Source organism: Eurosta solidaginis, chromosome 2, assembly GCF_040869045.1.
Source record: "Eurosta solidaginis isolate ZX-2024a chromosome 2, ASM4086904v1, whole genome shotgun sequence".
In the NCBI taxonomy this organism is placed as follows: Eukaryota; Metazoa; Arthropoda; class Insecta; order Diptera; family Tephritidae; genus Eurosta; species Eurosta solidaginis.
In genome coordinates this window covers 194,641,087-194,656,618 of record NC_090320.1, presented here as the reverse complement: position 1 = coordinate 194,656,618, position 15,532 = coordinate 194,641,087, and the positions used below count along the sequence as shown (strand labels likewise).

At 43.5% G+C, this 15,532-nt stretch overlaps 1 protein-coding gene across 1 annotated transcript in view; it reads right to left on the bottom strand.

Moving 5' to 3' along the window:
* Positions 1–3,479: 3,479 nt before the first annotated feature.
* The window catches only part of Lip1 (Lipase 1), a 59,307-nt gene continuing 47,254 nt past the window's right edge, over positions 3,480–15,532 (bottom strand). Inside the window, exon 6 of the mRNA XM_067766737.1 lies at positions 3,480–4,118. Within this exon, the coding sequence (XP_067622838.1) occupies positions 3,651–4,118 (468 nt within the window). The 3' untranslated portion in view covers positions 3,480–3,650. The remainder of the gene's footprint in view (positions 4,119–15,532) is intronic.

Genomic DNA, 15,532 nt, shown 5'->3' with positions numbered 1-15,532 from the left:
CCGCTATCCGAATAAAAGCAAAATTTTTTAATATATCATGCATCTGCGCCCATGCGCCGACAGAAGAGAAAGACGATGAGGTGAAAGACACTTTTTATGAACAATTAGAACGCACATACGAGCGCTGCCCCCGTCATGATATAAAAGTCGTGCTTGGCGACTTTAACGTCAGGGTGGGCGAAGAAGGTGTTTTTGGCCCTACAGTCGGAAAGTTCAGCCTACACAATGAAACTTCTCCTAACAGACTGAGGCTGATTGACTTTGCCGGTGCTCGAAACATGGTCATATCCATTACGAGGTTCATGCATAGAAATATACATCAAGCTACATGGCTGTCTCCTGATCGAAATACTCGCAGTCAGATCGATCACGTTGTGATAGACGGACGGCATGCCTCCAGTGTTTTAGATGTGCGCACGATCCGAGGACCTAACATCGACTCGGAACATTATCCCGTTGCAGCCAAAATACGTACCCGCCTTAACGCGGCTAAAACCAAGGAACAAAAAACACAAGGAAAGATAGACGTCGAAAAGCTTCAATCACAACAGACTGCCAATGATTTCGCATCTCGACTCTCGCACCTGCTCTCTGAGAGCACAACTCATCCCGAAGGAATACAGGAGCAGTGGGAGCATACTTCCAAAGCATTTCGTACTGCCGCCGAGGAAAAAATTGGTTACCGGCGGCCACGAAAAAACAACTGGTACGATGAAGAATGCCGAGTTGCAACCGAAAGAAAAGACGCTGCATACAGGGCTACGTTAAAAGCGAGAGCAAAAAGAGGAGTGTGTGAACGCTATCGTGAATTGAAAAGGGAAGCGAGACGCCTTTTCAGGAATAAAAAAGCAGAAGCAGAAAGGCGTGAGTGCGAGGAGCTTGAGCTGCTAGCCACCAGGAATAACGCCCGAAAATTCTACCAAAAAATACGGCGACAGACGGAAGGTTTTAAGACCGGGGCAAACTCCCGTAGGAATAAAAACGGCGACCTTGTAACTGATGTCCAGAGTGCTTAGATTATGGAGGGAATACTTCTCTGCTCTCCTAAATGGAGGCAGCAATTCACCACGCAGAGATGAAGAACCCGATCCGCAATCGATGGTGATGGAATATATGTCCCCCGCCCGATTATGACGGCCGTGGGCGCTGATGGATTGCCTGCGGAGCTATTCAAGTACGGCGGCGAGGAGTTGGTAAGGCGCATGCAGTAGCTTCTTAGCAAAATATGGGCGGACAAATGCATGCCCGACGGTTAAATCTAAGTGTTCTTTGCCCAGTCCACAAGAAGGGGGATACTGCAAAATGCACCAACTATCGTGGAATCAGCCTTCTTAATATCGCATATAAGGTCCTTTCAAGTGTATTGTGCGAAATATTGAAGCCCACCGTGAACCTGCTGATTGGACCTTATCAGTGCGGCTTCAGACCTGGTAAATCTACCATCGACCAGATTTTCACAATGCGCCAAATCTTGGAAAAACTCGTGAAAAGAGAATCGACACACATCACCTCTTCGTCGACTTTAAAGCCGCCTTCGACAGCACGAAAAGGAGCTGCCTATATGCCGCTATGTCTGAATTTGGTTTCCCCGAAAAACTTATACGCCCGTGCAAAATGACGTTGAGCAACACCATCAGCTCAGTCAGAATTGGGAAGGACCTATCCGAGCCGTTCGAAATTAAACGAGGTTTCAGACAGGGTGACCCTCAATCATGCGATTTCTTTAATTTGATGCTGGAAAAAATTATACTAGCTACAGAACTTAACCGCAATATACTATAAAAGCGTGCAATTACTGGCATATGCTGACGATATTGATATCATCGGCCTAAACACCCGCGCTGTTAGTTCTGCTTACTTCAAACTGGAAAAAGAAGTGGTAAAGATGGGTTTGATGGTGAATGAGGAAAAAACGAAGTACCTGCTGTCATCCAGCAAAGAGTCAGCGCATACGCTCCTTGGCAACCACGCTACTGTTGGCAGCCATAATTTCGAAATATTAAAAGACTTCGTTTATTTGGGAACCAGCATCAACACTAGCAACAACATCAGCACTGAAATCCAGCGAAGAATCAATCTTGCCAATAGATGCTAATTTGGACTAGGTAGGCAATTGAGAAGTAAAGTCCTCTCTCGGCGAACAAAAATCATACTCTACAAGTCACTTATCGTACCCGTCCTGCTATATGGGGCAGAAGCATGAATCATGACAACAGCAGATTAAGCGGCTTTGGGAGTGTTCGAGAGAAAAGTTCTTCGAAAGATTTATGGACCTCTACGCGTTGGCGATGGCGAGTACCGAAGAAGATTTAATGATGAGCTGCACGAGCTATACGCAGACATCAACATAGTCCAGTGAATTAAAACGCAGCGGCTGCGCTGGCTAGGCCATCTTATGCGAATGAAAGATGATGATCCGGCCAAGAAAGTGTTTCTATTGGAACCCGCCTATGGAAGCAGAGGTAGAGGGCGGCCCCCACTCCGTTGGAAGGACCAGGTGGAAAACGATTTAAACTCCCTTGGTGTGACCAATTGGCGCCGGTTGGCGGAGTGAAGGAGCGACTGGCGCGCCTTGTTGGACGGCCATAACCGTTTAGACGGTTAAGCGCCAATTAAGCAAGTAAGTCAGTAAGCTATAAATAAGCTTTATCCCTAAGGTAAACCAACAACATACAACTAATATTCCTTATATAATAAAGGCCTGATACCATAAGCTTTTTACTTACTTACTTATGTAATAAACCGTATAAAAAATTTGAATAAGTGTTAAAAGCCCCGACACATAAGCAAATTTTCATGCAGATGAGTTTAACGCAAGTTTATGCATTATGAGTAGATTGCACGTATTTTTATGGAGAACGGTAGATTGAGCGACACTGGCGCCATCTGATATGGAAAAGTAGCCAACTGCCAAATTTTGTTGCAAGCAAAACAATTTGACATTTGCTTTAGCTAAAGGTGTTGTCACACTTTGCAAATGAAATTATTTTTCCCATTAGTTGGCAACTTTCTAACATTTTTCGCAATTAAAAACTGCAATATAACAATCGAATACCACACAAAATATATTAGCAAGTATATGGAGAATCTTTATAACAGTGCTTCGCGAAATTTTGTATGTGAATGGGCAAGGCGAAATAAACTTCAATTGCCAAGTCTGAAGTTCCTTCATATTTATATCCGCAACATCTTGGTTGATTGTGGCACTGTTATTGGAATGCATAAGGTTGTGTTAAACGCATCTATGTGAAAATTGTACTAGATATATCATGCTATGTTACAATTTAATTTTTTTCCATTTCTCAGCTACAGTGGTTGCCTTGGCAACGCTGAATAACTTTAAAACCCGTTAATAACTGACCTTTTGCAGTCAACTCAAAGTCAGTTACTTTCCGGCTCTTTTATTTGGGTATACTTACCAAAGAAAAATAAATATGCGAATAGAGTAAATTTGAGATTAAAGACTTGTTTTTGTTTTATCTACATTATAAATTATTTATTAGTTAAATTGGTCTACAAATCATATAAAAAAGCAAAAAAGAAATCCATAATAAATAGTCTCAGTTTGAAGTGTAGCAAACTAAATACATAAGAGCACTAATAAAAATGCACTACCAGCAGACAAAAATGAATTTTGACATTGTTCTTCATTAATTACCAAAACCTCTCTGCAGCCTTCGAGGCTTTTGCCTTTTTTTAAACACAACACTTGTAGTCGTACTATTCACCTTTCTGTGCTCCTTTATCTTGCCCAGCACGTGCAACATGCGTACATATACCAATTTTCGTACATTCATTGCCCACAAGAAATCCATATGATTAAATTCTTCCATTGGTATTAAATATTTTCCAATTGAATTACCGAGATCGTTGCACATTGCTTCAACATCAATGGGATGACAGAGTAAATCGTTTGAAGAATAATAGACGTAAGTTGGTACTGTGACCAAAGAGAGATTATAACGAGGCGGTACATGTTCTTTGTATAACGCAAAGTTTTTGTTACTACTATAACTGTAAGGTGCGAAGCGTCCCGTTTTGATAATTTGTATGAAATGTTTGACTTGTTTTGCAGCAACACCAGCCGGATAATGACCCAAAATGACAGGAAACATTTTCTAGAAGAAAAAAAATATTAAGCACGTTGTTTTATGCGAAAATACGCCAAAATATCCGTTCCACCCTAAAAGACGGGTACCGGTGCGTATACGTAACTTGTTTTTATTACTTGATATAAAAGAGAGTAACATACATACAAACATAAAAGTGAAGCTAATATAAGCGTGTTAGAAGTTATAAATCCAAATATAACAAGTAAGGAAGTCTAAGTTCGCGTGGAACCGAAAATTACATACCCAGCTGTACACTTGAAATGCTGTTGTTTCTTGTTTTGTTAATAGTGTTAAAAGGCTGCGCAATAATACATATACATATGGTTCTATTTTGAACGAATTTTTCTTCGAGTTATGGCTCCCGAAACATAGAAAATTGCTTAGTCATAAAAGGGGCGGTGCCACGCACATTTTCTTAAATTTGAAGTTTTTCCTATTTATTGTTATAAATCCACTTGGGAAATGAAATATCATTGATATAAAGCTCTTTTTTGCAAAAATATAGCTTATTTTAATCATCCAAGATCCCTTTAAAAATCGTTTATATAAAAGTGGGCGTGGTTCTTACCCGATTTCGCTAATTTTTCTTCAAAGCATTCCAACCTCTCTGCCGAATTTTGTTACGATAGGTTTAACGATTTTTGATTTATGTTTAATAATATTTGTAAAATTGATTTTATCAAAAGTGGGCGGTGCCACGCCCATTTAAATTTTTTTTTTTTTCAAATTATTATCAAGAGTCTCAATATCAGTCCACACGTCAAATGTCAACATTCTAAGTGTATTATTTACTAAATAATCAGGTTTTTTGTGTTTTCCAAAATGTTATATATATAAAAAGTGGGCATGGTTATCATCCGATTTCGCTGCTTTTCAATGCCAATCTATTCTAGGTCTAGATAAGCTCGTTTACCAAATTTGGAGAATATATCTCAATATTTACTCAATTTATCGTGTTAACGGACAGACGGACGGCTCAATCAAATTATTTTTCGATACTGATGATTTTGATATATGGAATCCTATATCTATATACCTGTACAACCAAACATTATCAAATCAAAGTTATAATACCCTGTGTAAAAGTTCAGCTGGGTATAAAATGTATGAGCTTGAATCTGATATGAATATGCTGTAAAACACAATAGCCCAGGAAAGGAGTAGAAACAAAACAAGTAAGGAAGGCCAAGTTCGGGTGTAACCGAACATTACATACTCAGCTGAGAGCTTTGGAGACAAAATAAGGGAAAATCACCATTTAGCAAAATGAACCTAGGGTAACCCTGTAATATATTTGTATGACATGTGTATCAAATAAAAGGTGTTAATGATTACACTGGACCACGAATTTCAACTTTTTCTCTTTACCATAAACGCCGTTATGAAATTCGTATGTAAAATCACCCCTTTATTGCGAAAATTGAGATGATTTTTGATTCTATGGTACCGTTTTTGAGATATTTGCAATTTACCGTTATTCGAAAAAACCAAAAAGATGGCTCCCTTTAATTACATATGTCTCACGAATGGGTCAAAAAGTTTACAGAATCGGAAAGACGGTAAAATTTGCTATAAATGCATCATACATTGTTTTTTGCTCAACCAGATAGTTTTCGAGATATTAGCTTATCATTTCAGATTTTTGTTTTTTTTTATGAAAAAATATGAAAAAAATAACTTTTTGCTAGGGCAGCATTCCAAAACCACAACTTTGTTTCCAGATATTTTTTCTTTACGTAAAGCTCTGTTTAATTAGAAAAAAGATAAGCTATCACCGAAGAAAATCGATGAAAAACTACGTAAGTTATAAGCGATCAAATAAAAATACCCAGGTTGCGCAATTTCAACGTATACCTCAAAACGTATGTATGGTATAAAGAAGAGTGAAATATCTAGATATGCTCTGTTTCTATTTAGTTAAAGTTCAATTTATGAATGAAATTACCCATATTTTTAACTTTTTTTTTTTAATTTATTAATGTTTATACTATATTCTAACAATATTTATCTTAATTTGATTTTACTATGTAGTCGAAATAATTATGTGTTCTACTTTGACGCTTTTTCAGTTTAGGATCGGTTTCTCTTATGAGAAACCAGCAGTTATCACCCATCATTGCGACGTCCCAGAATCCTTGATATCGATTCTCAATTAATTTCATTTGCTGATGAAACCTTTCGCGGTGTTCGTCACTTTCGTCGCCAAGATTTGACGGAAAAAAGCTAAAATGTGAGTGCAAAAAGTGAATTTTTAAAGACGTATTTACGCCTGGAAAGAAAATATTAGTTAAGTAAACAAGTTATAGAATTTTGGGAAATTCATTTTAATAAGCCTTTAATATTTACCCATTTTCGCATAATTATTGATTAAGTCGTTCACTATCTGCTCGTAGTTAGGGCTTTTCAAAGGATTCCCACGCTGCTGCCTCAACTGATGAGATTAGTCCTTTGAATTTATTATTGTTGATCAACTTTTTTATTTGTGGTCCAACAAAAATACCTTCCTTTATCTTGACTCGAGAAATATCTGGAAAAATTGTTTTCAAATAGTCGAATGCTTCGCCTTCTTTTTCCAAAGCCTTAACAAAATTTTTAATGAGACCGAGCTTGATGTGTAAGGGTGGAAGTATGATTTTCTCTTTCTTGACAAGAGGGGTGTATTTGATGTTATCCACACCAACAAACTCGACTCTTTCCGGCCAATCCTTTCTGACGTAGTGGTCCTTACGAGATTGGCTATTTGATGTTATCCCCACCAAGTAAACCTGACTCTTTCCGGCCAATCATTTCTGACGTAGTGGTCCTTACGAGCTCGGCTATCCCACTTGCAGAGGAAGCAGCAGTGCTTGGTGTAGCCTCTTTGTAGACCGCATAGCATTGCAACGACTTTGAGATCAGAACACATTTTCCAATCATTTTATTCATATTTGATAAATTTGAGTAGTTTTTGCATTTCCTCGTAGGTTTCCTCTGTATTTATTGCATGTGCGATCGGGATAGAAGGCTTTTTGTTACCAATATGCAAAAATACAGCTTTCAAACTCAGTTGATTGCTGTCTATGAACAATCGCCACTCTTTTAAATCATATGTTTGACCAAACTCTTTGAATAAACCAGGAATGTCGTTGCAGTAGCATATACTGTCTTTCTGGTATAGTCTTTGGAAAATGGTTCGTGACGAGTTCTACAATATATCACCTTAACATCGGATGACACAAATTTAAATTGTTGCATACGAGAAGTGTGGATCTCAGCCTTTTCCTTGGATAGTTCCAAATCTCTTATCCAATCATTAAGTTGTGCTTGTGACAGAAAGTCTCTCTCGTTTCCCATACGAAATTCAGTATAACTTGATTCCCCGCAATACCAAAATACTTAGAGTATAACGTTTTGATATGATCTGAGAATACCCGTCGTCGCCTTATGATAGTATATTGGCCACACATGAAACAGAACATATCTGGATCGTTATTACACTCAAATTCTCGAGTCCTTTTACTGATTTTATTTTTTTTTAATAAATCACGGTTTTGAAATTTGACTTATGAACTGAACTATCTCCGGCGATCCCTGCAGTTATTATGAAGTTTCAAGGCGCATTAACTCATATTTACCCCTGCGAAGACAGTCACCTTGTAGCGGTGCAGGGGCTTACGCCGATCGCATTCGATACTAATTGGTCAGATGGGAGCGGGTCAACCGCGCTCACCTGACAGATGTGGTCGAATGCGATCGGTAACCAGGAACTGTCACCTCCTAATCCAGGGTGTCATGCGTCACCGTGCCCATTGGACTGGTTTGCAGCCAGGAGGTCCACAACACCGGCTGTATTATAACGGCGCCTCCCCAACACCGGGCCATCTTGGGGAGTAACCATGGCCTTACCGCGTCAAGGGGCTCTGCCGCGGCGGACCAACCCAGTTCCCCAAACTAAAGCAGAGACAACAACGCTTGCCATGTCAAGCAAGTTGTCGTAAGAACAAGATGATGAACAACAACAACAAAAAAACCAACAACAACAATAACAAAAAATCACAACAAAAAAAAACGGGCTCCAGGAAGAGCAGCGGGCAGAGAAGCAGCAGGCCACGCACGTACACCAGGCAATTCCTGGAAAGCCTCACGAGAGAGGAGGCAATGCTCTTCTTAGAGCATCAGAGGGACGAATCTCCCTCCACTAGCACTGGAGTATACAGGGAACCGGCTCTCAAAACCGCGAACCCCAAGGGCAGCACCAAAACCCAAGGAGAGCAGCGCGGGCCCGAAGAGCACTCCAACCAGGAAGCAGAAAAACCCGCGATCCCCAGTGGACCCCTATCCACCGGTGAGCAGCGCGGGCAGGTCAAACAAGGTGAGCAGAAGGCGGCGGCAGGAAACAAACCCGCGATCCATGGAGGGCCCAGTACCTCCATTGCGCAGCGCGGGCCGAAAGAGAAAACAACAGAGTTAACTGCAAGAGAGCGAGAAAAGCTGACAAAGAGAGGCTACGACGGTGCATCCAAGCACGAAAACCACCACCCTAGCAGTCCCTCTAGAGGGACGAGTAAGTCTAGGCGTTCACCGTCGGAGCATGACTCCAATAGCAGCTCACAGAGCACCTATGAAAGGTCCCACGAAGGGAAAAATACAGAGCGGAACCCGGAGGAGTGGAAGCGGCCTAACAGAAGGCACAACAGAGGCAGACAACCTGCACTTCCACCACGGGGCAGTCCAGGAGCGCTGGATGACAAGAGACGCTTTGGACTAAGTGGGGCTGGGGTAAAAAGATACCTCCGGTATCTAGAGGAAGGCCTGTCGCCCAGGGAGGCAAGAGCCAGGGCAGATGAGCGCAGGCATGAGCTAGACCACGGGCAGAGGAAAGCCAACGCTCAAAGTGGAAGCAAAGAAGGAAGGAGAGCACAGCCAGCGGCAGCTGACCAGCATGCGCCCGCTCCCGCTGAAAAGCGCAGGATCGGGCAAATTACGCCGGAGGAAACTCCGAGCTCAAAAAGGCAACGGGCCCACGCTCCCAGGAACACTGCACCCACGGGCAGGGAGATTCAAGCCAGGGCGACTGGGGTACCTGCTGGGATGGCACCAAGGCAGCAGAGCTATTCGGAAGCCCTTAGGGGTATCCGAATAGCTGTTCTGCCCAGTAACTACCCGGCGGAGGCCCTAAGTCAAGAAGACCTGACGAATCTCCAAGAGCTCATAATGGACGGAGTGTTCAGGGGATGTGGGCATGCCCTAGTTTTTTGCGGGGCAGGGCTGCTCCTCGTGGACTGCGAGGACGAAAAAACAGTTAAATGGCTCGTTGAAGTAATACCGACGCTTGAGGGGTGGACAGGGCCACAATTATGCACGAGACGCGGGGAGGAAATACCGCCAACGCATAATGTGGCTATGTTCCTCCCCAGAAGTGCGGAACGCCCAAAAGAGTTTGCGTTACGGCTCCTCGCCAACCAAAATGAGGGCCTCAGGACGCAGAGATGGCGCGTCATAAATTGTAGCGCAGAGGAAACAGGCCTACGTCTCGACGTAGGCATAGACGAGGAATCGTATCAAATCATACGCAGGAACGGGCTTAAGCTGCACTATAGGTACGGCCTGGTCCTAGTGAGACCCTGGAGGCAGAGGCAACCAGGGAATAGTGTGCAGGCGGAAGACAAGGCGGAGGCAGAGGGCACCGACAGAGGCGAGCTGTCGGACGAAAACATGACGGACGCGAGCACCGATACCATCAGAGCTCGCGAGACCACAAACCCTCCCACCGCAGCAAGCAAGGACAAAACCGTGCAGCCTGGGGATGAAAAATAAATCCCCACCACACAAGAGCTCATCGAGGGCCTCGACCTCCAGGAGCTGGAGCTGAATAGGCGGGACGAAAGCGAGAGCGGATTATCGGATGAAGATGATCCGATGAGGCCGGCCGGGCCAAAATGACCGGCACAAGCATAAAAATAGCCCAGATCAACCTCCATCACGCCATTGCAGCCTCGGCTGTACTGGTGAGGAGGTTCGCCTCGGATGATCTGGGCATCGCCCTCATACAAGAACCTTGGGCTTACAAGGGACAGGTGAGGGGCCTTAATGTAAGTAATAACAAAGTTATTTGGGATCTCTCACAGCAGAGACCAAGAGCATGTGTAATGCTTAAGTCAAACATTAACTATTTTTGCATTACAGAATTTTTAAGCCGGGATCTGGTGGCGGTGCAGATCGAGGCAAAGGTGAATGGAGACAACACCAGCATTGTGCTGGCCGCAGCCTACTTCCCGGGGGACGACAGCACAGTCCCTCCAGTTAACGTGCAGAAGCTAGTGGAACACTGCAGAAGAGCGAAACTTCCGTTGGTCATAGGAAGCGATGCTAACTCCCACAACACGGAGTGGGGCAGCAATGATACCAACCAAAGGGGTGAGAGTTTACTAGAATATATAGTCAGCAACGATTTGAATATATATAACGTCGGGAGCAAACCGACGTTTGTCACGAGAGTCAGGGCAGAGGTCCTAGATATAACACTTGGCAACAACCTAACTGAGAATATGATCTCGAAATGGAGAGTCTCAGAAGAACCCTCCCTATCGGATCATAGGATCATAAGGTTTGAGCTGGGTGCTGTACCGGGGCAATACAGCCCTAAAAGAAATCCCAGGAAAACAGACTGGGGCAGCTATAAAAGTATCATAGAGGCTAACGCGGATAGTCTCAGAAATAAGAGCAGAAGCACTAACTGTACTGAGTTAGAGGGCAGGGTAGATAGGGCAAATCAGATAATGATAGATGCCTACAACTCCAGTTGCCGAGTCTCCTTAGTTAAGGGTAAGAAGGCAACCCCCTGGTGGTCGCATGACCTGACACTACTAAGGAAGAAAGTCAGGAAACTCTTTAACGGGGCAAGAAGAACCGGCAACTGGGAGGAATACACTCAGAATCTAACAAAGTACAATAAAGAGATAAGGAAAGCTAAGAGGGAAAGTTTCAGAAATTTCTGCGAGGGAATTTCTAGCACACCTGCAGCGGCAAGGCTCCACAAGGCCCTAGCCAAAGAGCAGAGGGAGATTAACTTAGCGATTAGGCTTCCAGACGGTACCTATACCGGAACGGTGGAGGAGCGAGCGAGGGCCCTGCTACACACGCATTTTCCGGGTGCCTCTCCGCAAGTACCGGAACCTGTGTTCCCCAGAGTGAAACCAACCCCATCAGACTGGCAACTGGCCAACTCCCTCTTCAGTGAGGCCAGAGTCAGATGGGCAGTGGAATCCTTTGAGAAATACAAATCTCCGGGGGTGGATGGCATCTACCCGGTGCTAATGCAGCAAGGGACACAGATCATCCCACATCTGGCCAGGATCATGAGAGATAGTCTGGCACTGGGATACATACCCATGATGTGGAGAAGAGCAAAAGTGGTTTTCATACCAAAAGTAGGAAAAAAGGACTATTCGCAGGCAAAGTCCTTCAGACCAATAAGTCTAACTTCCTTTGTCTTGAAGGCAATGGAAAAGATATTGGACCAAGAAATCAGGTCGAACGCCCTCAAGAGCTGGCCCTTACATCATAGCCAGCATGCGTACAGAGCGGGTAGGTCCACGGACACAGCTCTGTACCAATTAACATCTGAAATACAGAGGGCATTCGAAACAGAGGAAACAGTGATTTGCGCTTTCCTTGACATTGAGGGTGCCTTTGACAACACATCTCATGAAAGCGTAAATATAGCACTGCAGAGAAGAGAAATTCAGATGCCTATCCAGAGATGGATTGACAATCTACTCCGCACAAGAATCGCTGAAGTCCATGTAGGCAACAGCGCAGTTAAGGTTAATACCACGAGGGGGTGCCCTCAAGGAGGTGTTCTATCACCCCTTCTGTGGAGCCTAGTAGTGGACGAACTCCTGCAAAAGCTATCTGACAGTGGCATAAGATGCCAGGGATACGCTGACGACATCGTCATAATTGCAAGGGGTAAGTTCGAGAGTACGCTCTGTGACATAATACAGAGAGCACTGAATATTACGAAGGGATGGTGTGCCAGTGTGGGGCTGAACATCAACCCATCTAAAACGACCATCATCCCTTTCACCAGAAGAAGGGCCCTACCGGCCCTGAGAGCAATTACAATAAATGGCGTGGCACTAGAACAGGGAACCGCGGTGAAATACTTGGGGGTCACTTTTGACACCAAGCTCCTATGGAAACAGCACTTCGACTCCATGAGAGCTAAGGCCACGAGGTCCATCATGATATGCAAACGTCTAGCAGGCAAATCATGGGGCTGTAGCCCGCATGTGCTAAGATGGATGTATACCATGATAGTAAAACCTATGATAACATACGGTTCGATAGCCTGGGCATCGAAAACAACTCGGGCGACGACGAGGCAAGCGCTGTCAAAACTTCAGCGACTGGCATGTGTATGCATCACGGGAGCTATGCGCACATGCCCTACAGCAGCGCTGGAGGCTATCCTTGATCTGACCCCGCTGCATATATCAATAGAGCAGTCAGCCAAGAGAACCCTCCTGAATATTGCTAAGGAGGGCTCGGGCATAGGTAAAGTTATATCGTCCCGGAACATGGAGGAATTGAGAGAGAAGATCCCAATCTCTCAACTCCCGAGGGATGATATCCTCAGGCAGATAGTCTATGAGAGAAGGTACAAAGTAGAATTGGGAGACAAGGGTACGTGGGAGGAAAGCAGAATTGTGTACATTCATCAGCTAAATAAAATAGTATGGTACACAGATGGCTCGAAGACGCCAGAGGGGATTGGATCTGGAGTCATTGGACCCAGAGCCAAGATATCAACGCCTCTGGGAGCACACCCGAGCATTTTTCAAGCGGAAGTGTTCGCTATAAGCCAGTGTGCTGACCTGAACCTTCAGCGCGAATACTCCAACGAAACAATTGCCATACTCAGTGACAGTCAGGCCGCCCTCAAGGCGATTTCGGCGTCTGAAATAAAATCAGCACTAGTACTTGAGTGCGTTGAAAAGCTAAATCGACTAGGAGCACACAACAAACTGTTGTTGGCCTGGGTTCCTGGCCACCGGGGAGTGGATGGCAATGAGCAAGCGGACAGCCTGGCAAAGGAGGCAGCAATGACACGACCTATTGGTCCTGAGCCGTTCCTGCCAGTAGGCCTGCAGGAAATCAGAGGGCATCTACTATTAGAAGAAAGGGATAAGAGGGAAAAACACTGGCGCAATATGCCAGGCTTGAGGCAATCTAAGTTACTGCTGGGGGGCTACAACACAACTCGATATAGAGCATTAATGGGTCTCTCGAAAGATAACCTGAGGATCCTAACAGCTATTCTTACAGGGCACTGCAGACTGAACAGCCACATGCAGAAGCTGGGCATCCTATCGAACAACACATGCCGATTTTGTGATCGATCAGCGGAGACGGCGGAACATATACTCCTGGAATGTGACGCAATCTCAAGACGTAGGGCTAAGTTTTTGGGCTCACCATGGCCAGAGCACTCTCACATCAAATCCCTCAAGCCAGGTGAACTGCTAGGGTTCATCAGAGAAGTCGGCTTGGATGAGGTGCTGTGAAGCAGTTGAGGGCACAATAGACCAATGGTCGCAGTGCGATCCTCAATTAATTATCTATCTATCTAACTCATATTTATACTCGGAACAAGAATATAATTGAAAAAATCAAATCTTACCTAGACAGAAAGGTTCCTTTTTATACGAAGCCGGGAAAAGAAAATACTACCTGCTTTAGATGTAGGCTTTAAAAATTTTCTGTGTCTTATAATTTTGTAAATCTACCTGCATACTTACCCATAGGAGACGGAAATACATGTTTATAACTACATGCCTACAGCAGGTTTCGAACCCAAGCACTCTTCTTTCGATGCAACCCCTCTACCTACTATAAAACAATTCGAGTATTAAAAGTACTATTTGATTTATTTAAAGAAAAAGTATTATCATTGTTATGGTATTATTCGTTTATCAATATCCCATTTGCACTTTATACCTTTAATATATTGTTACGAATATAAGGGGTGCTGCTGTCTCTAAGCCGATGCTAAGCAGTGACGTGCGTATACGAGCAGCGGAGAGTCAATGCACAAACACATGTATATATCTGAGATACTCCTATAAGTATGCAATGAGAAAAACTATAAAATTGTCCAATTGTAGTTACAGCTGAGAAGTTTGAGAGCTGCTGGACTAGTAGATTTTGGAAGCGTCTAGAAGATGTGCAGGCTGAAATCAAAGAGTATAAAAGGCGGAAATTGTAGAGGTACTGGAATTCAGTTTGATTTGAGTTGTCAAGCAGTTTCGACTAAGACGCTATCTAGCGAGAAAGAGCAGTATTATTTTGAATAGTAGAGTTTCATTTGAGCTATCAATCAGTTTGGTTATTAAGCAAGCTATTCGTTGCACAGTTTGAGTGTTATTGTGAAGTACTTTAATAAAGGCCATTTTGCATTATACAAATTGGAGTTATTTATTCAACAGTTTAGTGATTCGAACTTAGCAGAGCATTGCAAATAAGGAGAATTGCAGCAAATTCGTTAGAATTGGTGTCAAAAGAGCAATTGTTGAATAAATTCCGGAGGACAACAAGGACATGGCAAAGTTTAGTGAATTGAAGATCCAGCAACTGAAGAAGGAGTTGGAGAGCCGTGGATTGAATACAAGCAGCGTTAAACTCGAACGTCAGGCACGGCTACGAGAGGCAATGGAAGCAGAAGGAATTGGTGTGGACGAGTATGTCTTTTATCCTGATGGGGACGAGACAACAACAAAAATTGAAGAGAAAAACGAAACATCGCAGAGAGTTACGAGCACAGACTTGAACATGATATTGGCTGCAATAGCTGCTCAAACATCGACAGTAACATCAATGGCGTCGAAAGTAACATCACAATTGGAAGAACAGAAAACGTATATGTCATCACAGATGGAATCCCAAGAGACACGAATAACATCCAAGATGGAAACACAGCTCGAAGAACAGAAGACATATATGGCATCCCAACTGGAAGAGCAGAAGACATATATGACATCCCAACTGGAGTCACAGGAGGCACGTATTTCAGAAATGACGTCGCAAGTGTCATCTCAACTGGAAGACCAAAAGACATATATGGCATCTCAATTGGAAGCGCAAGAGGCACGTATATCTGAAATGTCGGCAGAAATTTTGGAACAGGTATCATAAAAACTGGAAGCGCAGGATGCAAAAATGGCTCAATTTCAGGCAGAAGTAGATGATTTAAAAGGTCGTATGGAGCAGTTACAACTAAATCGCCCAGCTGTTTCAGCAAGCAATCCAAAGGTAAAAACACCATCCTTTGACGGTTCTGTTTCTTTCCAGGTGTTTAAGATTCAGTTTGAAAAGACCGCAACAGTGAACAACTGGAATGCTGAAGATAAAGTTGCTGCACTCTTCGTAGCATTGAAAGG